We start from the raw sequence: 22,643 nt of genomic DNA, 5'->3' as shown, positions 1-22,643 counted from the left end.
TAGCCCAGGTCAGGCGCTTCTGCCGCTGTTTCTGGTTCAAAAGTGGCTTGACCTGGGGAATGCGGCACCTGTAGCCCATTTCCTGCACACGCCTGTGCACGGTGGCTCTGGATGTTTCTACTCCAGACTCAGTCCACTGCTTCCGCAGGTCCCCCAAGGTCTGGAATCGGCCCTTCTCTACAATCTTCCTCAGGGTCCGGTCACCTCTTCTCGTTGTGCAGCGTTTTCTGCCACACTTTTTCCTTCCCACAGACTTCCCACTGAGGTGCCTTGATACAGCACTCTGGGAACAGCCTATTCGTTCAGAAATTTCTTTCTGTGTCTTACCCTCTTGCTTGAGGGTGTCAATAGTGGCCTTCTGGACAGCAGTCAGGTCGGCAGTTTTACCCATGATTGGGGTTTTGAGTGATGAACCAGGCTGGGAGTTTTAAAGGCCTCAGGAATCTTTTGCAGGTGTTTAGAGTTAACTCGTTGATTCAGATGATTAGGTTCATAGCTCGTTTAGAGACCCTTTTAATGATATGCTAATTTTGTGAGATAGGAAATTTGGGTTTTCATGAGCTGTATGCCAAAATCATCCGTATTAAGACAATAAAAGACTAGAAATATTTCAGTTAGTGTGCAATGAATCTAAAATATATGAATGTTAAATTTTCATCATGACATTATGGAAAATAATGAACTTTATCACAATATGCTAATATTTTGAGAAGGACCTGTAGTTGTGATACCTAACTCTTAGAAAACAAAGACTGGATTAAAGATTAGAACAGCAAATTAGAAAGTGACTAAAAGCAAATCTAACAACAGCTTGAAAAAAACAAACAAAACAAAATTGTGAAATAAATCATCCATGTTTTCTGTTCGTAAAACCTCCATAGTTGTCCTTCAGGGTTACTATGTCTAATACAACAAAGAAATGCTTCTCTAGTGATATTTCTGTGTGACAACATACAAAGCTAACAGAGTACACACAAATACCACCAAGAATTATGAGGAATGTTTGGTTTTTACAGCATAGTTGCTGACTTTTTTCAAATAGTAGCAGTGAGTTTAAAAAAGTTACCTACAAATCACTGAACTAATATTTAGCTGCATAACCACTGTTTTAGAGAAATCCGTTGCATTAGTGTTGGATAAAGCCGACCAATTTGCTTGAAGCCGTCTTTTATTTGCTACTCACAGTTAACTGTGGACCTTCTTTCATCACCTGGAGCTGATCATTAGCCAGGTCTTTGCCATTTTAGCCACTATCCACTTGTAAGTTTTTGGCTTTTGGTTTCCATTTTAAACATTTCCTTGACCATTTTAGCTGAGTGTCATATCATTTTTTGCACTTATTAGTACATCATTCCCTCTCCATTCAACTTTATATTTAATGTACCCTGTTCATGTTCTTTTAGTCGGGCCAAACCCAGAGTGCTGGGAGTGCTCCATAATTAGCATGTACAACATTTGCTGCCATTGTCCTTAAATCTTGGTCACCTGGTTTTTCACAGAATAAGTTACCTTATTGAATGAACAAAACCCTGCTCTTATTTTGAGCATTTACCTTTCAATTAATGATTAAATTACACAGGATCTGTTGGTTTTTTATTACTCTACTACATTGACTGGTAAATCTGATCTGGTTAGTGCTGTTAGATTGCTATTATTTTGAACATAAACTGTATGTCTGCAATTATTTAAGAAATAGAAAATGATTGATTTGCCTCCACTCTAATGCAGTTCATCATTCTAACTGGTGACGCAAAATTGTGGGCTGTATGAAAGAGAACTCAAAAATGTACTTTCTTTCATCGAACAAATGCATAATAATGTCTGTTTTAATGTGATTCTACATTATTAAGATAATAGTTTAGATTATTTTTATTATTCCCACCACTGGTGTCACTGAGTGCTAGGGAGCTTTAATTATTTCTATATTAAACAAAGCCTCTAGTCTGCCTTTATTAGCTCCTTGTTTGCATTGTGTGTTTACATTCATATGTGGGTCAAATGCAGAGGGTAAATGTGAGGCTGTGTGTGTTAAAAAAGCCTCTATGGATAAATGAAGAGTGTAATACATTTTTATAAGTGAACATGTCATGACTGTATAAAAATGACTTTTAGACTAGCATGCACTGCAGGTAAAGCAGATAAAAACACACACATACTTCACAGAATTTAAGCATTAAACTCTACTACATCACACTGTGTTTTTGATGACTGTTTGGACAGTGTGACATGACAAATGTGCCAATTACAGAGGCTGAATTGCTGTTTCATTACTTCAAGCAACCTGTTGATGTGAAAGTGACTCATGTCAAGCTCAGTGGTTTACAATGTTACACAGGCAATTTAATCCATTTAACTCAAGCTCTCGAGGGATTCGAGCTCATTCGCCCCCTTAGTTTAGAGACACACACCATGCATCGGTCTGAGTTGGTCACAAGCTGACACTTAAAGACAACCAAGGCGCCAAAACTAAGAATGATTTAATCTGAAATGCTGTTGAATGAGAAAAAGTAAATTCTGAGTCCTATGGATTCTGGTACCCCTTAGATTTTTTAAATGTGCCTGAGCTTTCCAGAATTCATGCACCAACCTGCCAATAAGAGGTTTTATTAAAGGGGACACATCATGCTTTTAAATCCTATCTTTTCATGCTTAAATCATTCAGTTTTAGTCTATATAAAGTGGAACTGCAATGCTTTGGTCTGCATTCCTGATTATTGGAGCTCTACAGGCTCTTTTAATACAGTGAACAACCAAACATTTAGACTTATCGACTTGCAACTTCCGCATACTTGAGCTTGAACGACAAAACTGCAGCGAGAAATAAAAATGGCGGATATGCGAATCTGTCAGCCGGAAGGCAATGACCTTGTTAAGCAGTTCTGCAGCATATACTGTGACGCAACAGCTACAAAACCCTAATAGAGAATAGAGAAAAGTGAACTAATTGAAAATACTCCAAGACTCCAAGTACACAACAAAATGTATTTAAGGGCTAAATACGTTGATTTCGGAAGATTTGTCCCCATTAAAGATTGTTCAGGGTTTATATTTTTTCATCGTAATATTAGCACAGCATATAAGACACTGATTTAGAAACACACTTTTACTGTGTTTACTTTCTTTTTTAGAAAAAAAGGCCACCATCTATTCTAATATCAGACACCGAGTGGTGGTACAAATAAAACTGCGGTACTGCGTATAATATTAGACTAAACCATGCTGTGAGTTGAGTGTAGTTTTAAAAAAGAAAGGCTTGGAGTAGGAGCCTGAAACTCACCTATTTGAGAAGACTTTGCTATAATTGTACACTTGGATCTCCAACATCTCATTTTCATCAAGTCTGCTGGCAATGGGCCACCGAAAAGTCTGGAACAGAGAAAGAATATCAAGGGTTACCAAAGATTAGCAGCAAAATATGAGAAATAGTTTAAAAAATACTATCTATTGATGCTACTACACTATTCTACAGATGGTTTTCTGTAAAAATCTGTGTTTACACTTTGATATTCAGCTAACAAATTACTGTAATACGTATGCTGTGCCAGCAGGTGCTAATAAAATTGACACTGACAACATCAAAATTCAAAAGATCTCAAATAAAAGCTACTTCAACTTAATAACTTCCCTTACTTCAAATAGACTTTATTAACAAATCAACACATTGTGGCCTTCATCAGGGTTTGTCACTGTTAAGTACAACCCATAAAACACAGCTTCATGCTAACGTTTTCAAAAGACTTGAGCAGTTCAGCCAACTCAGTTGCTTAGCACTGATAGTTACATAGTTCTCAGTATGTACTTATTTGGAGAGTTCACTTCCTCGCTGCACATATTTGCTCCATACTTTTATTTTATTTGTTGTTTATATTTTGCAATGTTTCAATTTAATCCTAAGTGTCCAATCAAGGCATTCTTAAACAATAGCTATCAAAGACTAAAGTGTGTGACTTTATATTCTGTTAGTCACTATGAAGGATGAGAAAAATACAGTACAGGACATGGCAAATGGGTTGCGTGTTAAGTGGATATAATATTTACAACAAAATCCACTCATCACATGCATTTTATACTTATATTTACACATGCACAATCAGTAAACGTTTTCAAGCAGGCAAGACAAAAATCATTATTTACCGCAGTTCAGTAACTTCCTAATGAATCAGAACACTTTTGGTGCAACACAGCTCTCAACATTCACAAAATCTCTCGGCCACACAATCCCGTTGTCTCTCCGTCATTATTAATTTAGCTCACTTGTAGGTAATAACTGTACTGCACATCAAATACAATGTCAATAAAGAAAATAATGAGAAAAATGCAGCTATACCTTTTTAACCAAACTTCAAACCCAACTCCTGATACCTGTTGTTTGTCTACTGTTTGTGATTTTATCAGCCAAATACTCACCGAATCATCATACTAACAAGATTTTTCGCACCCATTTAGAAAAACAGATACAGGCTTTTTTTTTTTGGCTGCAAAACTTGCAAAACTGCATTTTAGGGATTGTCCATCTAACAAATAAAAATTTTCTGTAACATTAAATGTTTTGGACCTTTTACAATAAAGTTCAGAGTAAAGGAGAGACCATGCAGACTGAAACAAGCAAGAAAACAACATCCTAACCACATCCTCTCTATTTTTCTTTAAATCATCTATTATTCAAATTTACTTCCTTTACTTGAATAATATTCAGGGATAAGGTTAAGTGTAACCACAAGAAAACATGGAGTAAGAAAAGGCTCCACATTATTTTGACATATTAAGAATTAGATATTTTCATAACGAATTCTAAGTGACACAAAAATCCCTAAAACCATAATAAGAAAGGAATGCCTACGTTTAGTCCACAAGACCTACTATCCTACAACTTTTGGATGGATCAATGCTACAAAACATAATAATAAATTAGAGCTTAACTGTATGTATATTTAAACATTAAATCAATATTGTGGTGGTTAGGCAGCGTTTGGGGGTGGATGAGATCCGCCCTGAGTACCTCAAATCTCTGGATGTTGTGGGGCTCATGGCTGACACGGTTGACACGCCTCTTCAACATTGCGTGGCTATCGGGGACAGTGCCTCTGGACTGGCAGACTGGGGTGGTGGTCCCCCTTCATAAGAAGGGTGACCGGAGGGTGTGTTCCAACTACAGGGGGATCACACTCCTCAGCCTCCCTGGTAAGGCCTACGCCAGGGTATTGGAGAGGAGAGTCCGGCCGATAGTCGAACCTCAGCTTCAGGAGGAGCAGTGTGGTTTTTGTCCTGGCCGTGGAACACTGGACCAGCTCTATACCCTCTACAGGGTACTCGAGGGTTCATGGGAATTTGCCCAACCGGTCCACATGTGTTTTGTGGACCTGTAGAAGGCATTTGACTGTGTCCATCGTGGTGCCCCGTGGGGGGGTGCTCCAGGAGTATGGAATCGGGGGCCCTTTATTAGGGACCATACAGTCTCTGTGCAAGCGGAGCAGGAGTTTGATCCGCATTCGTAGCCGAGTGTGAAGCGGCTGGGATGAAGATCTGCTCGTCCAAGTCCGAGGCCATGGTTCTCGACCGGAAAAGGGTGGCTTATCCTCTTCAGGTTGGAGGGAAGTTCCTGCCTCAAGCAGAGGAGTTCCAAGTATCTCGGGGTCTTGTTCACGAGTGAGGGAAGAATGAAGCGGGAGATCGACAGACGGATCGGTGCAGCTGCCACAGTAATGGGGACGCTGTGCTGGTCCGTTGTGGTGAAGAGAGAGTTGAGCCAAAAAGCGAAGCTCTCGATTTACCGGTCGGTCTACGTTTCTACCCTCACCTATGGCCATGAACTTTGTGTCATGACCGAAAGAACGAGATCCCGGATACAAGCGGCTGAAATGAGCTTCCTCCGTGGGGTGGCCGGGCACTCCCTTAGAGATAGGGTGAGGGGCTCGGCCATCCGGGAGGGGCTCGGAGTAGAGCCACTGCTCCTCCACATCGAGAGGAGCCAGTTGAGGTGGCTCGGGCATCTATATCAGATGCCTCCTGGATGCCTTCCTCGGGAGGTGTTCCACGCACGTCCCACCAGGAAGAGGCCCAGGAGACGCTGGAGGGATTATTTCTCTTGGCTGGCCTGGGAACGCCTTGGGCTCCTTCCGGAAGAGCTGGAGGAGGTGTTTGGGGAGAGGGACGTCTGGGTGTCTCTGCTGAGTCTGCTGCCCCCGCAACCCGGTCCGGGATAAAGCGGAAGACGACCAGTACAAGTACGAGTAAATCAATATTATGCTTCAATGCAAATAATTTATAATAATAATAAGTTATTTGGAATTACATTGGCAGCCAGAATGGAGAAAAATCAGGTCAGAAGTCAGAACCTGTGGCAAAAAACCATGCTGATTCTATTAGATCAACAAAGAAAATAGTGTGGAAAATGACCAGAAACACAGACAGTGATCAGCTCTGTTGCTGAATACATGCACATGGACCAGATTCCTGTTTCCAGTTACTTGTTCAGCTGAATCAAGGGTATACATTTCCATTAAAGATATTAATACTTCTTGCAAGTTTTATCTTGTCTACTGTTTTGACATACAGAAAAGCCAAATTTTTAAGCTGACATGTATTTTATTCCAAAGTGGATGCTGAAAATAGTATTGTTATCCTGTTATCGGTTATACTTTTCTCACCTTTATTAGAAAGTACTATATTCTTTAGTCTTTAGTATTCTTAGTCATTTTCTTGGTATTAAGGTTGAAATTTTATTATCATGACAATCCCATTCCACAATATGTTTAGGATGAGAGCAGTTAGGTGAAAAGGCAGAAGCATTTTACTGCTCGTGGAAGCAGGCAAAGTAACTGTTTATGTCATATAAAAATGGATCAATAGTCATAAAGTAGATTTGCTAATCTCTGAAAAGCAAAATGAATGGAGAATAATGTAAATGTTATGTTTCATTTACATTTCATACCACAATTAGAACTGTTTGGATTGAATTTTCTATAAATGTTGTGTTTTGCTTTAATGTGTGTATTGTATGAATATTTCGTGATGTACACTGAACAATTTGATTTAAGACTACACGGCATACACCTAATTGTTTGGTAAAAAAACCCCAGAGTTCTCAATATGCTTTGTGCAAGCTTTTACTATAACTCCTCTGGGCACAAATATACATTTGCATATCTGTGCAATAGTTTTTGAAGGTTTTACCTTACCAATGTGTGAATCGCAGATCAACAGTACAGCAGTTTTCTTGAGACTATGTCAACAGAACTCTTAATGAAACATTTTCAATGCTTCTGGTACTTTAATAATTGTTTTCATCTTCAGCCCATGTGTTGAAGTCCCATGTGATAAACAATTCAATTAATTCAGTAAAAACATCTCTTGTTCAAATGTTCAGGCAACTTAGGAAACCAAAGGCATATGATTAGCTCTCAATACATCTTATATTTCATGCAATGCCACTAATTAGTAAAAAGAAAAGCTTCTAGTTTGTGTAACAGAATTGGGGCTACCTATGTATTTATCTGTTATGAAACTAGAAGAACTCTAATAAATAGAGACATGACAGCCAAATATATCTTCTTCTGGGATGTTTAGTCAGACAAAAAGATAAATCACAGTAAATCTTTTTTCACCTATTGTCAATCTGTTACCCTGCAGAGTTGTTAAACATGTAAATATTTATGCCAAAGGCAGAGCTGTTGTTCTGAAAGAAGCAAAATATTTCAATGCTTTATTTATCATTTTAAACATCTCTGGTTACATTAAACCAAATGAGAATATTAATCAGCTCTCTTCCTGTAAGATAAAACAAGAAACTGTACTCCATTAATAATGTTTTATATTCTTGAGTGAAACCCTGGTTATGATGAGTGGGAAAATAAAAGATTTCACATTTTATTTACCTTCAAAGACTCTCAATGATGTTTTTATGACTCACTATGACTCACTGACAAGAAAATCTAAAAAATGTTGCTGCTCTTCATATAGTATATTGCAGCAACACACATTTTATTGAGTTGCCATTATAAAACAATGTAAAGAATACAGGAGTACACATATTCTACAAAGCAGAAGTTTCCTGTTTTTAATCTACTCTTCTGAACAGTTCTGTTTTAATGTTCTGAGGCAATAAAATGGATCAAAAGGGATTAAATGGTGTGTTACATGACTGCATATTTGACAAACACATCCAAGTCTGGAATCCTAAATAAACGAGGATTCGGAAATGCCTAGTTTATCAGCAGATGTTGATGTGGGTTACAATTTGTGAATGCAAATTTAATTAAGAGATTTTTTGATTGCAGTCTTTTCTTGTTTCCCTTGATTATTACAGTGTCTTGCAAATAAAAATAAAAAATCAGCCCTTTTTTCACTTTTGGTACATTAAATCCACAGACTTGCCCATGTATTTGCAGTGTCCCTAGATAATCAACAATGTTTAGAAACATCTGTTGCTGAAATTACAACTGAAAGTCTTTTGGGGTGTATCTCTAACAGGCTTTGCAGATCTTGAAAATCTAGAAATTAATTATGTACTTAAATTTGGCCATTAGGCTTTGTAAAACATTTCAAGCTTAGTGTAATTAAAGAGAGACTGTGAACAATTTTCAAGTCCACATGTTCTTACTTAAATCTACACTTTATACATATGCTTTTTTCAAAACTACCTCTTTAACTATCATCCTACTGAAGATCAACCTTCACCATACTCTGAAGTAATTTAAACTCTATCAGGTTTTCTTCAGGGATTGTACTCTATGTAGCTCATCCAGTAGCCCATCAACTCTGACCAGGATCCATGTCCCTGCTGCAGAAAAAGCATACACAGCATAATGCTGCAACAACCATGTGTGAGGATGGATATGGTGTGAGTAATGTGCAGTTTTAGTTGTGCTCCACTCATACTGGTTTGCATGTAGGTCAGAAGGTTTATCCCATACATGGCTGCAAGCAGAACTTTTTTTTTTTTCGTCTAGCTTAAGCTTTCATAAAGACCAGATTTGCTTAATGTATGACTAATAGCTGATCTGTCAACAGATTCTTCCACTTTAGTTGTGGATCTTTGCAGCCCACAGGAGTTACCATGGGTCTCTTGGATAACTTCTTTGATTAATGCTCTCCTGGTTAACCTTGCTTGTCAGTAAAGATGAATAGCCATGTCTTGGTGGGAATGAAGTTGTACCTTATTATCTCCAATTTCAGACAATGGAATGAACAGTATTGTGTGAGATCTTCAAAGCTTTAAATATTGTTTTATAACTGAACCATGTTTTAAACTTCTCCACAACTATGTGCTGCACCTGTCAACTGTGTTTCTTGGTCTCCATGATGCTCTTTGTTAATTAATGTTCTCCAACTTTCTACTGAAATTAGATCACACACACATCAACTTTATTTACTAACTAGATGACTTCTGAAGGCAATTGGCTGCATTGGGGTTTGCTGATCTATCACATGAAATAACAAGTACATGACTGTATGATTACGTACATGAACAAAATATCTCACTACAAAAACTCGAAAGGATGACAAATTTACCTTTTGGATAGCATTCAATAAACTGCTTTTAATTACAGTATTATGATTGAAACAAGTGCATGAGTGCAGATGTGTAAAAGTTGCAGAGGTGATTTAAAACTCATTGACGTCCAACTGTTTTTGGCGTCTCAGTCAGAAAAACACTGGAGGCTGTCGGGCAACAGATCCATCAGGACTGTCCTATTACTGAATCCTGGGGTTCCCACCTGCTACTGTTAGACCTTCTGTGTATGCCCATGTGTGTCCCTCATTAAGCTGTGCTTTCTACCCTGAGGATCTGCAGTGTGTGTTTTTTCCCAAGCTCTAACCAACTGAGGCCAGCACTGTTGCCTCTTTCTGAGCCTTCAACCATTCCACTCAAACACTTAGAAGCTTCGAACAGCTTGTCAGCATATATCAACTAACTCAACTGCATTGCATCTACTTTATAACAAAATCTCCCCCTGTGTGATTTAGATGCTGAAAAGTAAGCCCCCAGCATGGTGTTAATGTTGACAGCACACACAGCTAGTGAAGGGCACACATAGGCTCAAATGATGCACACCATAATGAGATTATGTTTGGTTTATCAACATGATGAACACAGGGTAATGTTAATTTCCCTAGAGAACAACTGATTTCAATCTGTGTTTTCACAATACACAGCAATTCTTCTATAGTATGAAGATATGAAATCAAAATCCCAATCTTACCTTTTTTCTGCCTATAAACCGGTGTTTCAACTTTAGGTTTATGATATGCATAGTTTAAAGTCTATTAGGCTCTACCTATGTGCTATGATAGTTCCTTTTTCATTGTATTGCATCCAAAAACCATATCTCTGTAGTGTAACAGGAAGAAACACTTTGCCTCTAGTGATTAACTATACAGTACAGAGCTAAAATCCCATTGCGATAACCCATTAAAATCTTGTAAGGCTTAACCATTGTTAAATTGTAGCAAAGCAGCTGGGTGAGGGACTATACTGAGGATCTGAGGGGATCTACAGGACACCAAAGGATCCTACTACACCAAAACCTAAAAGTAACACTAAAAACAGAATCTAAATCACTACAGAATGAACAGAACACAAGAAAAATGATCAAATTCCACAACCAAAATGAACTCAAAAGCAATAAAAAAGCATTGTTAATAAACAAATGTTGAATGTTCTGTACAGAATATGCACTCAATTTGTGGTTGGGCTTCCTTTTGCATGAATTACTGCATTAATGTGGTGAGGCATGGAAGTGATCCATCTGTGGTTCAGCAGAGGTCTTAAGGAGGCCCAAGTTGCTTTAAGCTTGTTTGCTTTGTTAGGTTTGGTGTCTCTTGTCTTTCTCTTGACGGTACTCACTATAAGGATGAGGTCATATGAGTTTGCTTGCCAACTAATCACAGTAATAACATTGTCATTAATGCAGGTGTTGGTGCTTTTGGCAGTAGGGGCAGGTGCCATGTCCTGCTCAATGTTCAAATCAGTATCTCCAAAGCTTGTCAGCTGATTTAGAAATGTTTGGTAATCGGCTGTGCTGACTTTGAGTTGATAAAACACAGCGAACCAACACTAGCATGTGACATGGCTCACCTCAAGTAACTTGGAATCTGTTCCTCTCCAATGTTCCTTTAGATGTTAGGACATTGATTTCCAAATTAAATGCAATGTTTATTTTCATCCAAAAGCAGAAATTGTGACCACTGAGTACAAATCTAGTCCATTTGCTCTCAGATATGACACCCTGAATTCAATAGTTATTGTCCTGTTCTGGATAAGTCTGAGTGTGGTGCCTCTTAAAGCTCTTTGACTGTGGAATCCAGTCGCAGTCCACGCTTTGTAAATCTCTCCCAAACTCTTGAATAGACTTTGAATAACACTCCTCTGAAGGCTGCAGTTATCCTTGTTATTTGTGAACCTCTTTCAACCACACTTCCTTCCACTCAACTTTCCATTGAAATGCTTATCTATAGCATTCAGCCAACAGTTGTGTTTACTTCTTCTGGTGGACAGTGTCAGAGAACAAGTGTCGGACAACAGTTAAGTCATCCATCCTCCCCATGACAGTGAGAGGTTACATTTATGTTCAACTAATTTTTATAGGTCTTATGAAATTGTTATTAGCTGTAAGACATACTCATCAAAATTAACAGAAATAAATGCTTTAAATATTATACCACTCCACACTGGTTTGAATTATCAAAATAAATGAACCTTTCAGTGATGTTTTATTATTGTTTTCATTAAGATCCACGTTTATTTAACAGTCATAGATTAAAAATAAAAACTTTTTTTTTATTCTACTTGGGTCAGAATTACTTCAAAGGCAAAATGGGTTGATTTCTTGACGGTAGATACCTATCGTTTAAGGGGACGTAAGCAGCTCATTTTCGTAGAAAACAATGGTTGCTCTTGTTTTTTCAAAGCCCAAGAATACTCTCAATGATTAACATATTTTTGTTGCTGTTCTTTGGATGCTAAACACATTTAAATCTATGACCTCTTCATATATTTTGTTTTTAGTGATAAGAATGCAAGAGTGTAATGGGGTAATGACAACAACAATAACAATAAGCAGACTGATTGAGAAAGGAGAATTACATGGTACTATAAACACTGTAGTTTATAAGAAGACAAGCATTTTACAGCCAGAAAACCTGTAAATACTAAAAAGTATTAAACATAATACTTTCTTGTATTTGCTTTTTTCTTTCACTCTTTTTCACACATTTATTGATTTTCAGCATGAATATTTATATAGTTAGCATGACCAAACACAACTGCAAAAGAAAAGTTGTAAAATATTATATATGCCCTTTAAAAGCATGGGTTTTATAACTGCTTTCCCATTGGCTTTTGGACCTTTGAACCACTTACATGGTAAAAAGTGTGCAAATGGAAAAAAGGATGTGACATTTGACAAGAAAGGAAAGAAACACTGTGTCAGCATATAACAATGAGTAAGCATCCACCGAACACAGTTACTGTATGACACAGCTTAATTCAACACTTAGTTTAACTGAATGCATCCAACATAATCTGTGACTAGCCCTAGGTTTGACAATCTCATGTAAAATCTTACATCATCAGATTTTAAATGCATTTAGACTCAATCACTGATTCATTCGTTTTACATGCATAGTCTATCTGGTTTAGTGGGGAAAACAGAACGGAGCCTTTCTGTAGCCTTATCATGACACATTGCTGCACATCCAGAAACATACACAAGCATGAATATTAAATTACAGTGTGCTTCTGTTCCTTGATGCTCTGTACAACACAGACTTGAAGCTGTAAATTGCCTTAAACACTGAGTGATGTAAGAATGCTGCAATACTCCGCTTCTGGCATTCAGTCAGACTTTATCACATATAAGTGGGTTAGAAATCATGTCAGATGGTTATCTGTAAAGCAGAAATCACTGCTCTGCTGTAAAAAAGAAACAAAATACCACTAGTCTTTTTTTAGATCTCGACCTTGTCTAAATTATTCTTATAGCTTTTCCCAGATTTCTTTTCTCTAACTCTCAGTACTGTATGAAACCTATGTTGTAAAGCAGGACCGCTGATTAAAAGTGACAGGCATGATCCCTTACCTGAAAACCTCCAAGCTAATCTGCCTTGCCACAAGGGCTAAATGCTCAGATGATAAGATGAGCCTGAGTGTAGCACAATTCAGATTGTTTTTAAATCAGACCTAGACAACTTTCATATGTGGTCCCAACTTAGATACATAGCTGATGATTTTAATAGCAACCTCATTCAGATCGGTCATGTAGTATTTTACCTGACTTTTGCGTCATTGCATCTGGCAGGCTTGCTATTTTTCACCAGATGAGGCATAAAGTGGCTAGATCAAATGTACCATGGATGAAACAAACATGGCAGATGTTGTTTCTGCTGCTCTATTTAATAATGCTCACACCGGCGCATGTTTCAGCATCTCTGTGCAGAATAATCCTACATATGTGTCCATCAAGCTAATCTCATTGACAAGCGACTTCCTGTTACTAGAATTGGTCTCTTTCAAAATATGTTTTGTCACAAAAGTATTTGTGAGTATTAAAGCAGACACTGATATTGGGGCTTGTCATAATTACTTTGGGCTCCAGTTGCACAACAACTTTAGAATGGATACACATGTAGATACACATGCTTACACAAGTAGCACCCAGAGGTTGCTTGTCACATGTCCCTCTGTGCATACAGATCACTTCAGGGAGGAAGATTTTTAACACTGAGTGTTGTCACACTGAAAGTACATAGTGAACAATCATAAAAGAAAAAAAAATGTCTTCAGCAAGAGATTTTGATTAAATTAGACAGACAGACATAGAACCAGGTCCTCACATCCTCTCATATCAGAGGAACAGTGTATCTATTCTAAGCTTCTCTTACTTTTCTAACTAATCTCTTCCATTGAAAAAGCTAATTTAGATGTCATGCATTTGCATTTCTATCTGTTTAAATAACACTCAAAGATCACTTTTAACGCTTTACTTTGTGACCCACCTCCTCTTGCACCATGGAGATGCAGTACAGTTACTGCATCACTGGATAATATGCACATACGTTGTGATGGAATCAGAACAACAACATTGCCCTTAAAAAGCAGACAACTGATCTTCCAATAACTAGACTCTGTTGAACATGACTCTGTTAATGCTATATATGCAAATACATCTCTGATTCTTAGTGCAGAGGCTCCTCAGATAATTGTGGACTTATTGTTCTGCACTTCTGAACATCCTTCCACAGAACTGCTTTGGAAGAACCATTTGTTGCCTTCCTACTTCATTAAAAACTAGTATTTTTTAATGATTTAGCTGACTTAGAAAGGTCAATGTTTTTGCCTTCCTTGAACTGTATCCCACACTATTCACAGTTTGTGTGTGTGTGTGTGTGTGTGTGTGTGTGCCCAACAGCAAAGATCAAGCAGCATCAGTGATAAGCTAACTCCGCAGTGAAAGTCTTGTTGCATTTACTGACAGCACAACTTAACTGTTCACGCCAGCAACTCAATTTAGTTTTTCCATGTAAGCTCTTTGGGCCACTTTTCTTTTCATTCTCCGCTCTGTTTTGCCACTCCAACGCTTTGCCATTATTTTTAAGTCTAATTTAGAGTAAATTGAATGCTTTCTTTGTATCTGTATTACCATTACAGAATAAGAACCTTTCTCAATTAAATAAAGTTAAAACAATTGCATTTCTGATCTTGAAACTGAGCAGAGAGGTTCAATAAATGTATTCAACTAATTCATTAAAGTTCTATTAAGATAGTCAAATTTTTGTTTTTCTTTATTTTAGTTTGGTTTTATTTAAATATGCCACAAGGGCAAAATCAAGTTCCTAAATTTGGTCAACATGACTTTATTTCACTTTGACCAAATAAGAAATAAATACAGATATATGTGCAAAAGAACAGCAGTTGCCCTGACATTATTTTTTTTCCAGACATATAAAGGTCCAATGATTCATGGAAGTCTTTTAGTCCTTTTTACTAAAAGAACAAACAAAAGGTAAATTTGCATACATTACAGTCAAATGTTCATTCTATAATATCAGTTTTATTTATAGTTATTATCTTGTTGTCAAAAAAGACACTTTTTTCATGTTTCTGTCAGGTAATACTTCCATTAAATAAAAGTTACAGGACTCTTTGTACTCAAAAAATTTTAATCATCTCACAAATAACTTTTTATAATTTTTCCCTAGAACAACATTATGTTAGTTTCAAGAACCAGTGTGAGGAATTGAAGTTATCTTGGTTATTTTCTCTCCACATTCCAGTACTGCTTTCTTCCTTTACATAACACTGGCAACGTTAGGAGCATCCTGTTCAGAGGGATGCAGAAAACTAGTTCATGCACTTGTTACTTCAAGGCTAGACTATCTTTTTATCATTAGGATATTTTCAGTATCAGGATGCCCCAACGATTCACTTAAAAGTCTTCAAATTAATAACAATGCTGCAGCAAGAACTTGGAAGCAGAGATACATTTTAGCTTCTCTTTACTGCCTCTTTGTTAAAATCAAAATGATATTCTACCAAAACATCTACTTGAATGATCAAGCGAGAAAGCACTTTGCTGTCATACTCCAGGTTTACTTGTGGTTCATAGAGTTCCTTAACATAGAACAGAAAGCAGAGATTTTAATCATCCGGCTCCCTTTTTTGTGGAACCTTTGTGAGTAATTAGTGAGGCAGACACAAAATTTGCCTTTTCAATAAAGCTAATAGTACTGATTCCCATGAGCAATGCTTTTAGCTACTGTATGCTGCCACAAGTGTTCACAGCTGTAGCACTGTGTACCTTTTCCTTGCATATCCCTTTTTATTCTTGATGTTAACATATACCATTAATGTTACTAACTCTGCACAACTGCATCATTGGTTTTTTGCATCTCTCGCTTGTCCTCCTGGCCTTTTGCAAGTTGAAGCAGCAGATTGTCCACCCGGAGCCTGATTTTGCTGCAGGATTTTTCTTGTTAAAAGGGAGCCTTTCTTTTCCACTGTCACCTCATGCTTGGTTAGGATCTGACTGAGGATTAAATGGAATACAATGACTTCTTTTTACAGCTTATCTTTTACTTTTGAGCCAGAATGTGATTGTGTGCAATTGCATTTTAACTTGATAAAATGTGACTGTGTTCTTGTAATGAGTGTGAGATCACTGGCAGAAACAAAATAGCTTTATCCAATTTGATTTTTATTGGATTTCTAATGATTGAACTGAAAATGAATTCCAAGTTTTCTACCTTGGAAAAGAAAACCAGATTGATATACTACAAGAGATAAGTTTTATTTAAAAAAAGGCTTTAATCCAAACATAATTTGCTTGGAGTTTCTGTTTTCTACTTTTTCTGTTTTTTTTTTTTTTTTGGTTAGACTTTCCTTGCTACGGAGACATAGTTTTTTATGTTTGTTTCTGGGCTGATTTTATTGTCCCAGTGGATCATCTGTAAAATAGATTTGTTGCAGCAGAGGTGTAACAAGCTGATGCACATGAGCACAAGCTGACAGATGCACAAACAGAAATATATTACTACTTTTGTTCCAGTTCATAGCACAGTACCAAAAAAGAAAACATGTTTTTTTTTTGTTTTTTTTTACAAAAGTTATGTATCTGCATGATAGCATTGTGTTACTGTGTCTCTATATAAATTATGATTTGCCATGGTCTGCAAGTTTTGTAATTGTTCTGTGTGAAGCATTATTAAGTTTATTTCACATGGGTGTTTCTGTGTTTTTACACCTACTTTTAGATATTTACCATCCCTCACAATCTCAGATTTTCAGTCTATCTTAGTGAGGTTTTTTCTTTCAGCTTCTAGTTTTGTGGTTTTCATTATCTCAGACACCACACTTATTTGTAAAACAATTATATGCCTTTACCTGAATTTATGTCTATATCTTCTATAAGTCTGTTGTGGAGAGTGTGATCTCTACTACCATCATCTGCTGGGGAAGCAGCATCATAGCCAGGGACTTAAAAAAGCTCAACAAGCTGATAAAAAAGGCTGGCTCTGTTCTGGGGACTCCTCTGGAACCTCTGGAGATCATTGTGCAAAGAAGGATTCTTAATAAAATGAAGAACATTATGGAGAACCCTGAGCATCCTCTTCATGAGACTGTCATACAACAGCAAAGTGTCTTCAGTCAGAGGCCTCTTCAGATCTGCTGTAAGACAGACCACTACAGGAGACCCTGTCTACCCACAGCCATCAGCATCTACGACGGCTCTTTGAAGAAACCTGCATAATATGAGCTACAACATTTAATTTTCATTTGGGATTAATAAAGTATTTTTAGATTGAATTGAATTGAATAACTTAATTAAATTTTGCAAATACTATTTAAAAACATCCCCAAAACTTCAGTTGATTAGTTTTAATTCAGATTCTCCTTTTTATACACTTTAAAGGCACATTTTCCCATGCTTGGCTTCCATCCAACTGTATACTTGTAAATGAAATATTCTGCACAGGTCATCATTTATTCATACTACTGAAGAGATAGAAGAGCACATCCCTGAAGCGTCCCTGAGCATTTAGAGAACTTCAAAAACCATTTTCAGAACTGGCAAGATTCAAACTTGTGCTCCATCCTGAGGCCACTGCCACTTTTCTCCTCTTTACTGATAGTACCCTGGCTGGAGACATATCAGCTGAAATAAGAACCTTAGAAGTCGATCACTCTTATGGAATAAAGAGTCTGTTGGTTTCAAACTTCCTCTTGATAGTGATACATTGTGGGCTTCTATAACTGACATGTCTTGCTTTAATCTGTTCAATTCGCTCTAAATGTGATTATCCAGACAGTGCAGGAAGTGGTTTGGAAGTGAGCTCATTGAGGTGTCATAACACTCCGGTAAGCCACAACACGCCCAGGAGACCGGAGAGTCCATCAGGCTGTTAAGGCTTTCACCAGTAAAGCAAACTGAGACAAATGGCAGAATCAGCTATTTCAACAAATTCCCAAATTGTATGCATTTTCCAGGTGATTAAACTCATATACTGTATAATGTAACGTGGCAGAAAAGGCTAGCAAACAATAGGTTTTTAAACAAAAGAGACCTGTTTCTTCATTCCCTCCTGCTATAATATATTTTTTTATTTTACATCTCACAACATATTGTCTATGCACTGTCTATCACGCAGGTGCACAATACCCTGTAAATCCATTAAAACATATTGTTCAGTCTTCAGAGTCACACAGCCCCAAAATTCCTACTATAAGCTCAGACTCAAAACTGGAAGACTGCATTGACCATATTTATTATGTTGACATGCAGTAATTGTTCCCAAACCCGGGTGTGCATAGTTTAAATTTATTTTACCTTTTCTCCAAATAAATCAAACTCATTCTTTGATTAAAGATTTGTAAATGTGCAGAACACACTTAAACTAACACTGCGAGCCACTGACAGAGAAGGACTCTCTGTTCTCTGCTCCAGTTATGTCGAACTTTTGAGGGGGAAGCCCTGTCATTCTGCAGCTAAAAGCTTCACCATGCACTGAATAATGAATACAGATTCCCCATCTAGCTTATGCGCACACTAGTTCAAAGGGATTCTGCTAGTCCATGCATAAAGCAAAAAAGACACACAGCTATATGCTAATGGTGCTCAACTCCAGAAGCTCAATGAGACATGCAAATGTTCCAGAGATGAGGATGAAGACAGTGGTGGAGGGGAAAAGATCAGGAATGTTTGGAAGGGTCAAAAGAGCACAATAACTGGACACCAGCAGCACTAAAGATGCCTGCGCACTTGCACGCACTTATTACACAATCCTTCAAAGTACAGGAAGAGCATGTCATTCCAAGCGAAAACTGGACACTGCATTGATGCTGAGTGATGCTAATGACCTCCCAAGTTTTACAGGAGGGAGGTGGAAGAATTGGCTGTAACTTCAGAGGAGATTATAATGCAAGTCATTCATTCTGTACCCATTGCAACAGTACATGCTCCAGTGAAAAATATTTGTATATCTTCTAGTCTATTTTATATTATATGTCGCCCATTCTGCAAAAACAATGACATCTGAGGTGGGATTGCATAACTATGTGTTCCATGCTGTTTTTGTGTGTGTGTCTTTAAATTTCCTGATTAGAACCAAAACAAGAGAACTGGTTATCAGTAAAGGAAGCAGCAGTACTCATTAGTAGATCAAAGAAAAACTTTTTTTTTTGGGGGAAAAACAGTAGTCATATCCTCTGAGGTTTTGGATGTGTTTAAGGTGCTTTCCTTGTTGCTTTCTAGATTTTATTCTCTGAATTTATCCTCCGGCTCTGTTCTGTCTCTTCGGCTTTTGCAGATTTTCCTGCAACCCTTTTCTCTCTGATCCTCAACTTCCATTTCATTTCTGTTTCCTCCATCTGCTTTTTGTGCATGAGCCTTCACATTTCAGTTCATCATAAAACTTGTTTTTGTTCAGTGTTTGAGGATTTTGTGAGAATCTGATCGAGATAATTTCCCCTAATCTCACAGCAGCCAAGGTAAATAAAGACAGGCCAACCATAACCAGAAGGACTCAAAGGAATACATAGAAGTGTGCTGCTGCCTAGAATATTCTCATTTGCTGCAGTTCAAATCCTCTAACCTTTACTTAAAAAAATCAACTTCTTCATCTGGCAGAAGGAGTACTTAAACCCTCATACTTTTTTCATAACTATTGGAAGGAATCAAAAGAATTAGTTAGAGTACCTATAACAGCACTGTTGGAAATCTAAGGCCCTGACTGGCAATAAGCACACAGGGAGAAGGATTTAAAAGCATTTAGAAAGAATTTAGCTTTTTGCAAATCATAACTTTTGCAGGTAATTTCTTTACAAAACAATATTGAATAATGCTCGAAAGATTTACAACTCTCTGGGTAATATCAGCACATTAGAAGTATCTCTATGGGATTCACCCACAGCTTTAACAGAATGGCTTTGGAAAGTGAATAGAAGTATCTCTATTTACTGTGCCTTGCAAAGTACATACAGGTCCTTCTCAAAATATTAGCATATTGTGATAAAGTTCATTACTTTCCATAATGTCATGATGAAAATTTAACATTCATATATTTTAGATTCATTGCACACTAACTGAAATATTTCAGGTCTTTTATAGTCTTAATACGGATGATTGTGGCATACAGCTCATGAAAACCCAAAATTCCTATCTCACAAAATTAGCATATTTCATCCGACCAATAAAAGAAAAGTGTTTTTAATACAAAAAACGTCAACCTTCAAATAATCATGTACAGTTATGCACTCAATACTTGGTCGGGAATCCTTTGGCAGAAATGACTGCTTCAATGCGGCGTGGCATGGAGGCAATCAGCCTGTGGCACTGCTGAGGTCTTATGGAGGCCCAGGATGCTTCGATAGCGGCCTTTAGCTCATCCAGAGTGTTGGGTCTTGAGTCTCTCAACGTTCTCTTCACAGTATCCCACAGATTCTCAATGGGGTTCAGGTCAGGAGAGTTGGCAGGCCAATTGAGCACAGTGATACCATGGTCAGTAAACCATTTACCAGTGGTTTTGGCACTGTAAGCAGGTGCCAGGTCGTGCTGAAAAATGAAATCTTCATCTCCATAAAGCTTTTCAGCAGATGGAAGCATGAAGTGCTCCAAAATCTCCTGATAGCTAGCTGCATTGACCCTGCCCTTGATAAAACACAGTGGACCAACACCAGCAGCTGACACGGCACCCCAGACCATCACTGACTGTGGGTACTTGACACTGGACTTCTGGCATTTTGGCATTTCCTTCTCCCCAGTCTTCCTCTAGACTCTGGCACCTTGATTTCTGAATGACATGCAGAATTTGCTTTCATCCGAAAAAAGTACTTTGGACCACTGAGCAACAGTCCAGTGCTGCTTCTCTGTAGCCCAGGTCAGGCGCTTCTGCCGCTGTTTCTGGTTCAAAAGTAGCTTGACCTGGGGAATGCGGCACCTATAGCCCATTTCCTGCACACACCTGTGCACGGTGGCTCTGGATGTTTCTACTCCAGACTCAGTCCACTGCTTCCGCAGGTCCCCCAAGGTCTGGAATCGGCCCTTCTCCACAATCTTCCTCAGGGTCCGGTCACCTCTTCTCGTTATGCAGTGTTTTCTGCCACACTTTTTCCTTCCCACAGACTTCCCACTGAGGTGCCTTGATACAGCACTCTGGGAACAGCCTATTCGTTCAGAAATTTATTTCTGTGTCTTACCCTCTTGCTTGAGGGTGTCAATAGTGGCCTTCTGGACAGCAGTCAGGTCGGCAGTCTTACCCATGATTGGGGTTTTGAGTGATGAACCAGGCTGGGAGTTTTAAAGGCCTCAGGAATCTTTTGCAGGTGTTTAGAGTTAACTCGTTGATTCAGATGATTAGGTTCATAGCTCGTTTAGAGACCCTTTTAATGATATGCTAATTTTGTGAGATAGGAATTTTGGGTTTTCATGAGCTGTATGCCAAAATCATCCGTATTAAGACAATAAAAGACCTGAAATATTTCAGTTAGTGTGCAATGAATCTAAAATATATGAATGTTAAATTTTCATCATGACATTATGGAAAATAATGAACTTTATCACACTATGCTAATATTTTGAGAAGGACCTGTATATTCATCAACCTTTAACTTTTCCATATTTTGTCACTTCAGAACTGCAAACTCCAATGTACTCCACTGGGATTGTATTTGATAGACCAACACAAAATAGTGCAGAGTTGCAATGGAAGGAAAACGATACATAGTTTTACGGTAATTACAGCTGTAAGTCTATTGGGGGGATTTCCGGATTTGCACATGTAGAGGCCAAAACATTTGCAAATTATTTGAAAAATAGCTCAATCTCTGCCTGTCTGGACTAGCCTTGAACATTCATTTTCAACCCTAGCCAAAGACTGTTAATTTGATTTAGGTCTGGGCTTTGAATAGGCCCCTCTACAGCACTGGTTGTATGTTTAGAGTTAAACTCCTCGCAGGTTTTAACTTCTTTGCAGCCTCTAAGAGGCCAAAGAAAATAAAAATCCCCATCGGGGCTAACCGATATTAGACAATCATACAATGGCAATAGTATTGGTAAAAATTGTGAAGCCAGTATCAGTTGTAATAAATCCACATTCTCCTCGCTTCTTTCTTCTAAATGCTAAAATGCTTCTAGCACTCTTTGTGCACTTTAGCATACTGGGCATTGTAATCCGAATCAGATTTGGGCATCTACTGTATTGAGACTCCATTTAACTGGCTAAATGTATAACTGACATGCAACATGTAAACTTAGGACAGTAGGAATATATTAGCATATAAGTACCACATTCCAAACAATTATTTGCAATATTAATACTGCACAAACTCATAATGCTGTGTAAATATATTTGCAAAGCATTGTGCAGCAGCATGATGCTATCACCACCATTGTGGTGATGGTATATTAAGTGACATGTGCATTTTTGCACAAAGGACAAGAAGTTTATTTTTTGTCACATCTTACCAGAACAACTTCATTCACATGTTGCTGTGTCCCCCACATAGCTTGCGGTGAACTGCAAACTGGACAGGTTTCTTCTTGCCACTCTTGATAAATGTGAGTTATGTGAAGTGTAGAACTAATAGTTGTGCTGTCAACAGATTCACCAATCTGAGCTGTTGATCTCTGAAGCTCGTCCAGAGTTACAAT

General features: G+C 37.9%; 1 protein-coding gene across 11 annotated transcripts in view; it reads right to left on the bottom strand.

Moving 5' to 3' along the window:
- Positions 1 to 22,643, bottom strand: part of otofa (otoferlin a) — a 116,941-nt gene that overhangs the window by 78,100 nt on the left and 16,198 nt on the right. For all 11 annotated transcript variants that reach the window (XM_047388526.1, XM_047388524.1, XM_047388527.1 and 8 more), the window contains exon 3: positions 3,278 to 3,366. In XM_047388526.1, the coding sequence (XP_047244482.1) occupies positions 3,278 to 3,366 (89 nt within the window). The remainder of the gene's footprint in view (positions 1 to 3,277; positions 3,367 to 22,643) is intronic.

Source organism: Girardinichthys multiradiatus, chromosome 15, assembly GCF_021462225.1.
Source record: "Girardinichthys multiradiatus isolate DD_20200921_A chromosome 15, DD_fGirMul_XY1, whole genome shotgun sequence".
Classification (NCBI taxonomy): domain Eukaryota; kingdom Metazoa; phylum Chordata; class Actinopteri; order Cyprinodontiformes; family Goodeidae; genus Girardinichthys; species Girardinichthys multiradiatus.
The sequence above is the reverse complement of the archived record's forward strand: the minus strand, read 5'-3'. Positions and strand labels throughout refer to the sequence as shown.